We start from the raw sequence: 15,161 nt of genomic DNA, 5'->3' as shown, positions 1-15,161 counted from the left end.
CGTACAAAGCACAGGAGCGATCAGCCAGTCCATTAATCTTGTTCTACCAAGACTACTTCTCTTCCACGGCAGGTCACGTCTTAATAACTTGATTGAGTATTTTGGAGAGGTGATGAAGGTGATTGATGAGGTTGGGGCAGTTGATGTGGTCCATATAGATTTTAGTGAGACATTTGGTGAAGTGCCCTCTGGCAGGTCAATCCATAAGGTTTAGATGCATGAGATCCAAGGTGACTTGATAGTTTGGATTTATTACTGGCTTACCCATTGAAAACAGAGGCTCATGGTGGAAGGGAGTTATTCTGATTGCAGGTCTCTGACCAGTAGACATCTCTGTGGTCAGGGTTTGACTCTTAACACGCAATCTAATCCCACGGTATTTCTCCGTTATCAATTCCCCTCATGACATCAGCCCACCTGGGCTTCAGTAACCCTTTCAGTCTATTTTCCTTGTACACTGACGCACTCCTTTTGGTGCAATTGCCAGCTACTCTGGCACTAGGTAGAGACTGGAAGGTGCTATTAACCTATGCCCTCAAGTTCTAGACAAGACTGTGGAAAAGACTGTGACATTTCACCTTATCTATGTCCCTCATTATTTCATATACCACCGGGACAGGAAAGAGGATCCTACTTGTGTGAACTGTGCTGAGACTAGAGTCTTGGTATAAAGGATTTTTAAAAAAGCCCAAAAAAAGGATTTTAACAGTGTAAAGACCGGCCAAAGTGTAAAAATCAGGTAATCTAAGATTAAGGAAAAAACAAGGAAATTCCTCATTCAGCAAAACACAAAGTGCTGTAGCAACTTAGTGGGTCAGGCAGCATCTGTGGAGGGAATGGATAGATGCCATTTCGGGTAGGAACCGTTTTTCAGACTGATCAGGAAATTCTTCATTGTGGCTCAATCTGAAGACAGGGATGGAGTGTAATCACAGAAGCACTTGGAGTGAAATTCTGCCCATGGACCATTCTCTCAGCTGGGAATGTTGCCAATTCCCAGTGCACTGATATCTTCATTAGGTGCACACCAAGGTAGGAGATGCACTCTCCCTTCTCCACAGAACATCAGCCCTCTGTGAAATGAACCAGTGCTGCCTAGCTCTGCAACACTCATTCTGCCAGCAGCTAATAGATTGAATTCAATGTCATTACCCGAGTGTGCAAAAATGGTAAAAAGAGAGAATGCAGAGAAGAATGCCGCACCATTTTCGATGAACGTATTAAAATAAAAGCACTAAATCAATAAATCACTCGGGTCATTACATGTTGGCAATGCTGGTCTTTTTACGAGATTACAGCTTGGCTCCCCGCTCTTCTGTAATAGGGAAGATGCATGGAGTAGCTGAGTGGGATATAGTGAGAAAGAAAAAAATGAATATTTGAATAAAAATGTAAAACTAATTGGTAAATTTTTCTTATATAGATAAAGAATGTCAACAAGTAAGTATGCACATATGATCAGAAATCCTCTTTCAAATAAGTTTGAATTAATTGGTGCACCATGGTCTTTTCACAATTACATTGCGTGCATCTACAGCAACTCGCGAGGTTAGAATCTGACTGAAGCACGTTATCTGCAACATTCCCTCAATCAGTCAGTAGCCCCCCAGGAGGTCAGCAACTGAACTCTTAATGTCTTTCACATTCACTCACAATTTGAAAAGATTTAAGCACAACAAAGAACAAAGTAAATAAATGTTTTATACGCCGCTCATTTTCTTTGCAGGATCAATCTTTAGTTTTGTTTATTCACCTGACCCAGGCATCATTTACAAGACCAGCATTTATTATCCATCTCTAATCACTAGACGATTCGCTTGGCTATTTCCACGGCAGTTAAAAGTCAACCACATTGCTCTGTGTCTGGAGTGACATGGAGGCCAGAAGAGGCAAGTGGACTTCCTTTACCAAACAAGTCGGGCTTTTTACAACATCTGGTACTTTCATGGTCGGTTAATGATACTAGTTATTGAGCCATGAAACTATATGGCACGGATACAGACCCTTCTGCCCAACTCATCCATGCCAAACAAGGAGTCTTCCTGAGCTAATCCCATTTGTCTGAATTTGGCCCATATCCCTCTAAACCTTTCCTATCTGTGAACATGTCTTTTACATTTTGTAATTGTACCTACCTCAACTCTAGCTGGTTATTTCATCTACTCATCACCCTCTGTGTGAAAAACATTCTCTCCAGTCCCTTTTAAATCTTTCCCCTCTCACCATCAACATGTTTTAGATCCCACCCTGGGAAAAAACTGTGACAATTCATCTTATCCATGCCCCTCGTGATTTTATAAACCTCTATCATGTCACTCTCCAGCCTCCTTTGTTTCAAGGGAAATAGCTCCAACATATCCAGTTTGGCCTTTTAACTCAAGATCTCAAGCCTGAGTTGTAAATCAATTCTGCAATCTCAAACTCAATCACATCCTTCCTATCATAAGGCCATCAAATCGCACACAATATTCCTGTTGCATTTGCACCAATGTCTTGTACAGTTGTAACATGAAGTCCCAAATCCTGTACTCAATGCAGGCAAACATTATGCCTTCTTGTCTGTTTGTATTTGTGTTTTAATACTGATTTTTGTTTTCTCCCTCAAGTATTTCAATTCCCCTTTATTGATAATTGTTATTTAATATTCACTGAATTGTGAATTTAAATTCCCAGGTGCAATGTTGAGTTCAAAGACATCTTCAGATCATCAGTCCAAGCCTATGATTACGAGTCCAGTTATAAAATCACTATGTTACTGTAGCTCCTAAATTAGTGTCGATGGTTGTAATACGAAATGAAACCATCATAACCACACTTGCAGTCAAAGTAATTTGCTCTTTTTACCTCTGTGGCCCCTGGGTTTTGTCGAAAGCAGAAAGGGTTGCCTTCCAAAGTGAGGGTGTTCAGCTCACTGCACAGAGCGATGTAATGGATCTGTACAATATCGTCTATATTGTTCCCCTCCAGGTCCAGCACTTCCAGCTGCTCCAGCAAGCTCACCGGGCTAACATCCGAAATATTATTGTACGCCAAATACAGCTCCTGCAGTGAAAGCAAGGGAATATAACTTCGGAAACAAGGAGGCCATTCAGGCCCTTTAACCAATTCTGTCACTCACCTAGAATGGTTGATCCACATGTCATTTGTAGTCAGGCATCTTAATTCCGCATCCTGAATAACAGATATCTACCGATCAAGTTTTAAAACTTGTCATTAACTCCAGTATTCATGCAATCTGCAGCCAAATAAGTTTGCTTCCATTGACAGCCTGGGACATGATTTTACCTCTTTAAATTCTCCCCTTTCCTCAGTAATATTCCTACATTTAAAGACCTTAAACTAATTCAAACATCTGTGATAAATTAATTGGAAACATACTTGAAAATGAACTCAGTGAGTCGTAGCAGATCACCTTTAACCATCTTCTCATTCACCTTAAACCTATCCCCGCTAGTTTTAGACTCCCCTACCAGGGAAAACAGACACAGGCTCTCATCATTTTATTTACTTCTATCATGTTACCTATCAGCCTCCTTTCCTTCAGGGAAAACATGGTCTATCCAATATCTCCTTATAATCAATCCCTCCTGTCCAGGTAACATCCTTGTGAATCTTTTCCTCCTTCTTGAACTTAATCACATCCTTCCTGTCATATGGCAACCAGAAATGCACAGAATTCTCCATGTACAGACTAAACAACATTTTGTGCAACTGTGCATGATGTCCCAACTCTTGTACTCAATGCCTTGGCTGATGAAGGCAAGCATGCCATACCTTCACCACCTTGCATTATCTGCTCCGAAAATAAACACAAAGTGCTCGAGTAACTCAGCGGGTCAGGCAGCATCTCTGGAGAAAAGGAATAGGTGACGTTTCGAGTCGGAACCCTTCTTCAGACTATCTGTGCTGCCAGTTTCAGGGAATTATGTACTTGTACCCCTAGATCTCTGATCAAAAACATTCCCCAGGGTTCTGTCATTCTGTATATGACCTAACCTGTTTTAACTTCCCGAAATGCACCACTTCGCACTTGTTTGAGTTAAATGCCACCTGCCATTTCACGCTTTCCCAGTTGGTCTATATCTTATTGTAACCTTGGACAACCTTCTAACACTGTCCACTCTACCACTAATTTTGGTATCATCTGCAAACATAATAACCATGCAACCTACCGTCGCGTCCAAATCAATGATATATCTGACAAACAACAGTGGACCCAGCACCGATTATGCGGCACACCACTGCTCACAATCTATAAAACAATCTTCCACTCCCACCCTTTGCCTTCTTCCACCAAGCTTATTTTGTCCTATTATAATTTTCGGCATCAGAGGTATTTGGATTTTAGTGTTCAAAAGTAAAATTTCATTTTCTCTTGCTATTGGATGATAGGCATATCTGTGCAAATTTCTTCCTAACCAGTAACTCAGTTATTCCACCCTTCTAATGGGTCATTTCCTATTCTTATTATTTGCCAATTAGATTACATAAATCCTTGCTTCCCAATTTTTATGTCTCCAGTCAAATACCAACCCGAAGGTTCAGTCTGAAGCAACAGAGGTCCATGGGCATCTCTGCTCCACTCTTAAACATACTTTTAGAAATACAGTAAAGCATGAAAAACTCATCAAATGTAATTGCAAATTGAAAACTAAAGTGGCCTCAGCAGCAGTGACAATGGTAACAGAGGCTGCTGAGGGTCTGAAGATCCCAGACCCTGGGTATAAATAGCTAAGCTTACACTCAATGAATGGAGGACCATTTCCTTTGATGTGAATTGGTGACAAAGAAAATAGTCACCAAGGGAGAGAGGAAAAGGGCTAGCTGATTTTTTTCCACACAGGACTGATGGAGCCGGGAATGCTTTTTGACAGGAAACTAATGAAGCAAAGACTTTAAAGCATCTTTACTGGAAAACTCATGAAAACATTGAAAGACAATAATATCAGAATGTGAGGGGGGAACAGGAGAGCAGGATTGATTTGGAATGGATCTAGGGCTATGGGAGGGAAGGCTTTGTAATTAGTTTGGGATTGATTCATGGATAGGGAAAGCAGTCTGGGCAATAGATTAACTTTGGAGTGATACAGGCACATGGCAAAATATAGACAGGGGGATTACGAAATATTTTCAACTGCAGTGTCAAAGAGCAGGCAGAACATGGCCCCTGTGTGCACTCGGACATCAATGTAGCTTAGACTAAAATCTCTCTGCTGACAGGAAGTTATTTCGCAACAGCAATGGATGCTGTGAGACTGGGCAGTGTTCACATAATTTTGGTGAGCCGCTGAATCATTAATACAAGGAGAAAAACAATTAAGAAAAACAAGGCAGCCACACTTTCCTCTCTGCACAATTCCATTTATTTCCTTGCCTGAATAATAGATTTAAACAGCTTGTGGATCTGACCAGTGAAACTCTCTTAATTTCATGGTGCACTTTGTAAATCAAGCACTGTACAAGCCAATCACCTTTAAAGAACAGAAGGAAGACATTCCATCCAAGTCAGTCAGACCACAGCGAGCCATCCACAGCACCTGGAGTTTTGTTAATGATGTTCCGAGGTCCCTAAACATTTATTGAGAAAGTGGAAAATCAATTACTTTCATTTGACAATTTTTGAGCCATTGTAACTTAAATATAATTACATTAACTTGCAGAAAAACTCTCAACATTCATTCTGGAGGAGGAATTACTGGAAACTATCCAAGAGAGGTCATACCAGAGTTCTCATTGCTTTACTGGGAGCCAATAAAGAGCAAACAAGTGTGCTTTTATGGAAAGCCGCTTATGATTCAAGATGTCCCAAAGTGTTTTACAGTCAATTCATGAGTTTTTAAGTGTAGGGAACAGTAATAACACCAATAACATTCAACCGCACAACTTCTTAACATAAGAGAGGCAGACCAAGGTGACCCCACGGTTTACGGAACTGTCTGGTTGAAAGATTAATGAGGCAAGTTAGAGAGAGAGAGCGAGAGAGAAAGAGCAAATGGATACGTAAAAGCTGTGAAAAGCTGCTGAGACCTGAAACCAAATGGAGAATGCCATAGAGGCCAAGCAGATCGGGCAGTCTTTGCAGAGGGAGACAGAAAACAAGCACTGAGTTAATGTATCACCAAAACCAGTCAATTCAGATACAAGCAAAGAAACAATTATCTGAAATTATTAAATCTTGAAAACTGCAACATTTTAGGTTTATTGTAGGGTACAGTGAAAAACTTTGTTTTGTATCCGATCCATTCAAATCAGATAATACAATGCATGAATACAATGAAGTCAAACTCGAGTACATTAGGTAGAACGAGGAAAAGATACAGATTCATTCTGGTGGAGAAACTGGAAACTATCCAGGAGAGGAAATCTATTTTGTAATATATATATATATATATATAATATATATTGCAAAATATATTTCCCAGTATTGTCGCACAACAGTTTAAGAGGACAGTGAAGAAGGCCACAGATAATCGGAAGTGGGATGGAGAATTAAAGTGAAAGGCACCTGGGGATTCAGGGAAGCAGCCCATGCAGACTGAATGGTTGGGTGATGGAGACTATGTTATGGGGTCTGTGTGAAGGGACTGGGTGATCACTTTCCCAGCACCTTTGTCCAGGTTTTACATGTTGTTGTATTTCCTCTGCCTTTAACTGCCCTCATTAATCCTGCAATTTGTGAACAGCATATCACCATGGCAACCATGGCCTCGTTTTTAATTTAGTTTAATTTAGTTTACTTTAGTTTAGAGACACAGCGAGGAAACAGGCCCTTCCGCCCACCGAGTCAGCATCGACCAGCGATCCCTGCACATTAACACTATCCTACACACACTAGGGACAATTTACATTTAAACCTGCCAATTGGCCTACAAACCTGTACGTCTTTGGAGTGTGGGAGGAAATCGAAGAACTCAGAGAAAACCCATGCGGTCATGAGGAGAACGTACAAACTCCGTACAGACAAGCACCCGTAGTCGGGATCAAACCCGGGTCTCCTGCGTTGCATGCGCTGTAAGGCAGCAACTCTACCGCTGTGCCTCCGTGCCGCCTGCCACATTCCATCTTTATTCTACAATCAGCAACTGGGATAAAGGACTAGGCTTTGGTAATAAATGACCTGAGCTATAGGGAGAGGTTGGAGAGACTAGGACTTTATTCCTTGGAGTGTAGAACACTGAGGGTTGATCTGATACAAAATTATGAGAGGCACAGTCAGAGAGCATTTTTCCTAGACTGGAAAAGACAAAAGCAAGATGGCATGGCTTTAAGGTGAGAGGGCAAAATTTAAAGGAGATGTCCGGCACAAGCTTATGATACAGAGAGTAGTCGGTGCCAAGGGTGGTGGTGAAGCCAGGTACAATAATGGTGCTTAAGAGGCTTTTAGGTAGTTACTTGAATATACAGAAAATGGAGTAGTAGGGATCACATGTAGGCAGATGAGATTAGTTTATATTGGCATTGTGTTCGGCATATATATTGTGGGCTGAAGGGCCTGTTCCCATGCTATACTTTTCTATTTTTTATAAATACTGGTGATGAGCAGGAGAACTTGCTGTTCTTTATGACATTGGAATGAATGCAGAGAAGATTTATACGGGTGTTGCTAGAACTGCAGGGCTGAGGTATAGGGAAAGGTTGGGCAAGCTAGGACCATTCCATGGAGTGCAGGAGGTTGAGAGGTGATCTTCTAGAGGTATATAAAATCACGAGGGAATAGACAGGGTGAATGTACAGAGTCTTTGTCTCTGGGGAGAGACATCAATAATTCAAGGGCGTAGGTTTAAGGTGAGAGGGGAAAGATTTAATTAGAACATGAAGGGGCAACTTTTTCACAGACAGTCATGGGTATATTGAACGAGCTTCCAGCAGAAGTGGTTGAGGCAGATACAATGACAACATTTAAAAGACATTTGGACGGGTACATTGTTAGGACATGTTCAGAGGGATGTGGGCCAAATGCAGGCAAATGGAACAAGCTTTGATGCCATCTTGGTCGGCATGGATGAAACGGGGCAAAGGCTTTTGTGCTGTATGACTCTTTCAAGTCTTTCAAGATTGTGCAACTTGACCTGAACAAGGTAATGATGCTTCAAGGCAAGTATGAAACGTTGTTAGCTTTGCCTTTGAGGATTCCTCAGCACTGCAATGTGATGTTATGCACAGGTCTCTGGAGTGGGATTTAAATCTATACCACTTGGAATTAATAGTTGACTCACAGGAATGTCAATATGCAGCATGAAGGTAATAAAAAACTATCTGAACCCATCAATATAACTGAAAACTAGCAGAATGTTAAAGACCTGAGTGCAGTGATAACAGCATTCAGCTTTACACTGCTGATTTATAGATTGTTTCATGAGATACAATACAAAGGGACAGCCACCAAGATGGAGAAGTTACTTAAGCGCTTGTTCTCGCTCCCAATTCTACACAACATGCGCACACGGAGATAATGGAAAATCAATGGCAAACATATCCAATGCACAGTGCACAAGCAGACCGCTGCAAGGAGGAATGCGGCTGGTATGTTCATAAGTTATTGGAGCAGAATTAGGCCATTCGCCCCACCAGGTCTACTCCGCCATTCAATCATGGCTGTTCTATCTTTCTCTCTCAACCCCATTCTCCTGCCTTCTCCCCATAACCCCTGACATCCGTACTAATCATAAATTTATCAATCTCCGCCGTAAAAATATCCATTGGCCTCTACAGCCTTTTGTGGCATTATGCTGGCATTGTCTCAAGGTGTTCCAATGATGCCACATAGCGTAATCAATTTTTCAAAACATCTTGTCACGTGAGACAATTACTCTCAGGTCTCTCAGAATACATCATGGATCTGGTTAATTTACAGCCAGAACTGATCACAGTGATATAAAGCTTGCTATGTGGTTCTCAGGATGTACTCATGACAAGTATATTCAACATGTTCCAGAGTCTTGACTCTGAAGTTAAGAATCTTTAATTGTCAAATCAATCAGATAGTCTTGCTGCAGCTTAATATGCCAATTAGCTCAAGAACACACAAATGAATATACAATCATCTATAATATATGTTAATAATCAGCAATACAAGGTAACCATAACAGTGCAAACCCAAAATCCATTGTGCAGTCAAAGATACAGTCCATAGAAAATCATAGTTGAACTGGTTAGTGCTGTGTAGTTTTCAAGAGCTTGAAGCTTGCTGGAAAGCTTGTTTGTTCTTGAAGCTTGCTTGTTCTTGAACCTGGAGGTCATGGTTTTCAGGCTCTGTACCTTGTTCCCGTTGATGGTAGCAAGATGAGAACATGCACAGGTGCCGTATAGACACCAACCAGAAATGAACTATATATTTCTCATATGTTGCAAAACATACTTGGCTAATAAAGTATGATTATGATGATATGTCAATTCTATCTTTTGGCCAGTAGTTCTAGACATTTAGCTCCTCACGTTATCATCTAAGTATTTTTTTAAACGTGGTGAAGGCTGCTGTCTCCTCTGCCCTTTAAGGCAGTAGGTTCCGATTCTGACCAATCAACCCGTGGATGAACATTATTTTTGTCCCTCACTAATTAACTTTGTAAATGCCTTTTTGTTAACGATCCCTTGGCTAAGGGAAATAATTTCTCTGTTCATCCTCTCCAGGCCTCATAATTTGATATATTCAAGTTGCAATCATTAGCAGAGCTTAGAAGGGAGATTTAGCTAACAATTTCACTTAGCCAGCAGTGGATGTCTATAAGGGATAGCTTGGGACCTGGTGCTGGAAGATGGGATTAGTTTCGACTGGCACAGACATAATGGGATGAACAGCCTGCTTGTTCGGCATACATTTTTATGATTCTAATTAAATCTCTTCCGAGTCTCCTTTATTGCAAAGGAAGCAACCCTGGCACAAAACGTCCCTGCTCAGAACACAATTCTCCAGTTCAGCAATGTTCTTGTAAATCTCTGCACCCTCCAGTAACTCGTGCCATTTTTATTTTCATGCTGTGTGGGACCAAAATTGTACCCAGATCTGACCAGAGTGTAAACTAATGTTGAATTCTGTTCTGGCATGGCCTCCTTGTTGTATTCTATGCCACAGCCCATAAAGACAAAAATTTAGTGTACCTTCTTACCCACCCGTCCTAGTAACCACACGGTCATTGGGGGCAGGCATTCCAAAATTCCTTTGCTCCTCCACACTTCTTAATACCCTTTCATTTATTGTGCCTTCCTTTGCCCCTTTCACCTTCCCCAAATGCAACAGCATCATTGGAAATTTAGAAATTTATGACACTGAAAGAGATCACTCGGCTCAAGATGTATATTCCAGTGAAGAGTGGAGGATATACAGCTTAATATCAACAACCCCCCGATTTTTAATCCTACTCTGGATGTCGAGGCTTCAGCAATCTGGATGTGAAACGCCGTCAAATGCCTTCCTAAAATATATTCCATCAAATGCTCAACCCCATCAACACTTGTTACCTCTTCAAAAAAATGAATGCATTCAGACATTCAAACAGAACAGATCAATGTTAACATTCCTTGAGTAACCTGTGCCTCTCTAAGTGCTAGTTTATGTGCTTTGTCAGTTTTGTTTACTTGTTTCTACCCATGCTCTCAGACTATCTACAGTATATCTCCTGAAATCTATTACAGGCCTCCTTGAATTTTTCTCCTACATTTTGTGTTACATGCAGCATCCTGTCTGCCTGCCTTTGACCTATATACCTTCTCAATTTTCCTATCCTTGTCCAAATGTCTTTTAAATGTTGTTATTGCACATGCCTTCATCACTTCCTCTGGCAGATCGTTGCATATATTCCCACCATCCTCTGGGAGAAATAGTTGCCCTTCGAGTTCCTATTAATTTTTTCCCTTCTATTCCTTTCTAATACTTCAATTCCATCACTTTAAGTTTAAAGACAAGCTGTGTGCAATACTTTATCATAGGTCGACCAAATGTCCATTTAGATCACAACAAACACACATCCCTATCATCACCTCCACAGCATTTTCTTTTGTGGTGAAACACATTTAGTTCCTTGGCTACATCTTCCCCCTCCCGAGTGGCTCTCCTATATTCTATCCGTAATCAGCCCTAGCACTTTGTTATCCAGACAGATCATACTGTACATGATTTCAATCGCACCACAGGTCAATACAAAATGTAGTGCAAAATAAATATAGTTCAGAATATAATGCTATAGAGAAAGCTCACATTGAAAGTTCAAGGGCCGCAATGAGGTTGATTGGGATCTGTGTATTTGCACAAAGAAGATTTATTTCCACATTTACTGACAAGCTTCTCATTTTTTTTTAAATTGATAAATGTTCAGGCTGTGAGCAGTGCTGGAAGGTCTGCACTTAATGTCAACCCTTTACTGCCCTTGAGAAGGTGATGATGAGCCACATTTTTGAACTGCAGTACCCCGATGAAGGTGCTCCAACAGTGCTACATAGTTTCATGATTTCGACCCAGCGAGGATGGAGAAACAGCTACATGTATCCAAATAAGGGAAGGTGTACGAGGAGGGGAAGCTGCAAGTGGTGGTGTTCCACATGATTGATGCCCTTGTCCTTCCGAGTGTGGAGTTTGTAGGTTTGGAAGGTGTTGTCAGTACCTGGGTGAATAACTGCAGCACATTTTGTAGATGGTACACACTGCATCCACTGTGGTGTTGGTGGCTGAGGGAATGAATGCTTGGAGCTGCACTGTCATTGACAGTGCCCAGCTGTTTGAGCATTGTTGAAGTTGCACAGCCAGGAAAGTAGAGAGTAATCCATCACACACAACTCAGCTAGATGAGAGAACAAGAGACGAGCCACTGGTCAAAGAATAATCAGCCATTAACTTGCTCATGTACTCTCGTTATTAATGCGGCTGGTTCACAGCACTCCAATGGACACAACCCAAGCTTGTCCAACCTTTCTACCCATTCCAGAATCAGTCAAGTAAACTTTCCCTGACTGTTTCCATTGCATTAGCATACTTCCTTAAATATGGAGGCCAACGCAATGCATGGTACTCGAGATCCTATATAACTCAAACTTTTCTATTCAATTCTTTCAATAAAAGTTTACATACTATTACCTTTCCTAATTACTTGTTATACACTAAATACTAGTATTTTGAGAATCGCACATAAGGACACCAGGTGCTTCTGCAGCTCAGACCGCTCTAAATGTTATATTTCTTTTTCCTGTCAAAACGGGCAATTTTGTGCCATTTGTCATATCTGCTCTCACTCTTGATCTGCCACACAATAAACAATAGCAGATGCCGGCCATTCATTTCCACAAACCTCCATCATTCAACACGACTAAGATTGACCTACCCCAAGTTACAACTCCACTCGCATATCCTTGGGATACCTTGAATATCCAGCAATTATAATGATGCAAAGATACATTTCTAGCTTTAATTACTCTATTTTATTTCATGGGAAATACCTAGATTGTACTTCCTTAAGGTGCAAAGAATTTACTAATGCTGATTTCATTCAGTCTCTCACACTGTCTTTGTTTTCCTGACATTTTTGGCAGCTTATTTGTGTCCTTCTTTGTGAAGACAAAACAATGTGTGCATTTAATTCCTCTATAATTTCATTCTTCCCCTATTTCTTATTGTTGATGACCCAGATTGCATTTTCACTGTTTCCTTCTCCATTTTTAGAATTTGTTGGAAGCTTTTACAATTAGTTTTTATATTCCTTACAAACTTATCATACTCCATCTGTGCCTCTTAATCAATCTTTGTGTACTCTTACTGAATTCTACTCAGGCCAGCTGCTTTCCTTGGCAATGTAATGCGTCTCCTATTTGGATTGAATACTATCCCTAATTTCCTTCATAAGCCACAGATGAGTTCTCTTTCCAGACTTACTTTTGTGCCAGACCGGACAGGAATGAACAATTATTGCAGTTCATGTAGACATTCTTTAAATATTCATAATCTATTGGCCATCAACCTGTTTAGTAAATTTCCCCAATCTACAATAATCATTCCATAACTCACACCATCGTAACTTCCTTTGTTCTGAATCCAGACTCTAGTTTTTGATTCCACAACTTCTGTCCACTTACAGTCATAGAGCTGTACAGTATGGAAACAGGCTCCTCGGCCCATCTTGTCAATGATTTAAGAGGGAGGCTATATTTAAGAGGGAGTTAGATGTGGCCCTTGTGGCTAAAGGGATCAGGGGGTATGGAGAGAAGGCAGGTATGGGATACCGAGTTGGATGATCAGCCATGATCATATTGAATGGCAGTGCAGGCTCGAAGGGCCGAATGGCCTACTCCTGCACTTATTTTCTATGTTTCTATGTTTCTATGACCAAATTGCCAAACTGGGATAGTTTCATTTGCCTGCATTTGGCCCATAGCTCTCTAAATCCTTCCTAATCCACATCCCATCAAATGTGTTTTAATAGTTACATATGTATCTGTATCTGAGGCAGCGCGTTCCAGATACAGACTACCCCCTGAGTGAAAAAGTTGCCCAAGGTCCCTCTTAAATCTCTTCCCTCTTTCCTTAAACCTAGTTTTAGAATCCTCCACCCTGAGAAAAAGACAACGAGGGTTCACATTATCCATGCCCCTCACTATCTTGTATACCTTAAGAAGGCTTTCTATGTTCCGAATAAAAAAGTCCCAACCTATCCAACCTCTCCCTTTAATTCAAGTCTACAAATCCAAGTAGCATCCAAGAAGTATATCATGTTATGATCACTCATGGAAAATTAGATCGTTAATTAATTTTGGAAAACGAATGAAACTGCAAGTGCTGGACTCTGAAACAAAATAGAAACAGCTGGAAGAGCTCAACTATTCAAGCAGCGTCTGTGGAAAGGGAAAGCAGTTAATGTTTTGGTCAGTATCCCTTCCTCAGAACTTGTGAAGGGGGAGGAGTAAGGTCTAAGTAAAACACCCGTGGAGCTAGGTTATGACAGATCAGGTGATAAGGAGCTTGAGTACTGATCGGTAATACAATAATTTAACGTTCATTCTGGAGGGCCGCAAAGAGCCCAGACAGGAGATAGGATGTTGATAAGATGAGGTTTATGTTGGACCTCGCTATGGCAGAGCAGGGGGTCACAGACAGACGGGTCGGAAGGGGAATTAAAGTAGCAGGCCACAGAAAGCTCAAGATTGCCCCTGTGGACTGAGCAGGAGCTCTGCTGAGTGATCACCCAATCTGCGTTCACTTTTTCCAGAGCAGAGCAAACCACATTGTGTAGACTGAATGCAGCCAGAGTCACACAGCACAGAAACAAGCCCTTCAACCCACTTACCCATTCTGGCACAAAATATGTCTCATCTAAACTAGTCCCATTTGCTCATGTTAGGCCCAAATCACTATAAACCTTTCCCATCCATATACCTGCCCAAATGTCTTTTAAACATTGTTATTGTATCTGCCACAACTACATCCTCTGGCAAAATATATAGGAAAGAACTGTAGATGCTGGTTTAAATCGAAGGTCGACACAAAATGCTGGAGTAACTCAGCAGGACAGGCAGCATCTCTGGAGAGAAGGAATGGGTAACGTTTCGGATCAAGACCGTTCTTCAGATTGATCATGGGTCTCAATCCGAAACGTCACCCATTCCTTCTCTCCAGAGATGCTGCCTGTCCCGCTGAGTTACTCCAGCATTTTGTGTCTACTTCCTCCGGGAGTTTGTTCCATGTACCTATCACTCTCTGTGTGATAAAGTTGTCCCTCGGGTTCCTAATAAATCTTTCCTTAAAACTATGTCTATTCTTGATTCCCCCACCTTGGATAAAAGACTTTGCACATTCACCCTATTTATTCCCCTCATGATTTTATACACCTGCATAAAATCACCCCTCCTGCCTCCTGCGTTCCAAGGAATAAAATCCTAGCTTGCCCTATCTCTTCCTATAGAGTCCTGGCTACATTCTCGAAAATCTCTTCTGCACTCTTTCCACCTGAATGACATCTTTCTTATTGCTGAATGACCAAAACTGAACACAATACTCCGAGTGCAGCCTCACCAATGTCCTGCACGAATTCAATCTATATTTCCACGAAAGGTACTAGCCTGCACCTTCGGCAGTACTGATTCTTTGCACTGGGTCAAAGTTGCACTCTGTGATTCTGTACTCTGCTTTACACTGCATAGGGCAGAATTATCACATGGAGATGGACCCAGGTGACAGGATA

The 15,161-nt window shown here is 41.2% G+C and overlaps 1 protein-coding gene across 2 annotated transcripts in view; it reads right to left on the bottom strand.

Moving 5' to 3' along the window:
* Window positions 1-15,161, bottom strand: part of lrrc56 (leucine rich repeat containing 56) — an 88,394-nt gene that overhangs the window by 30,715 nt on the left and 42,518 nt on the right. For both annotated transcript variants that reach the window (XM_055649361.1, XM_055649360.1), the window contains exons 5-6: window positions 5,472-5,568; window positions 2,845-3,042 (exon numbers count right to left, since the gene is read on the bottom strand). In XM_055649361.1, coding sequence (XP_055505336.1) covers window positions 2,845-3,042; window positions 5,472-5,568 — 295 coding nt within the window. The remainder of the gene's footprint in view (window positions 1-2,844; window positions 3,043-5,471; window positions 5,569-15,161) is intronic.

Source organism: Leucoraja erinacea, chromosome 18, assembly GCF_028641065.1.
Source record: "Leucoraja erinacea ecotype New England chromosome 18, Leri_hhj_1, whole genome shotgun sequence".
Lineage (NCBI taxonomy): Eukaryota > Metazoa > Chordata > Chondrichthyes > Rajiformes > Rajidae > Leucoraja > Leucoraja erinaceus.
This window is presented reverse-complemented; position numbering and strand designations above follow the sequence as displayed.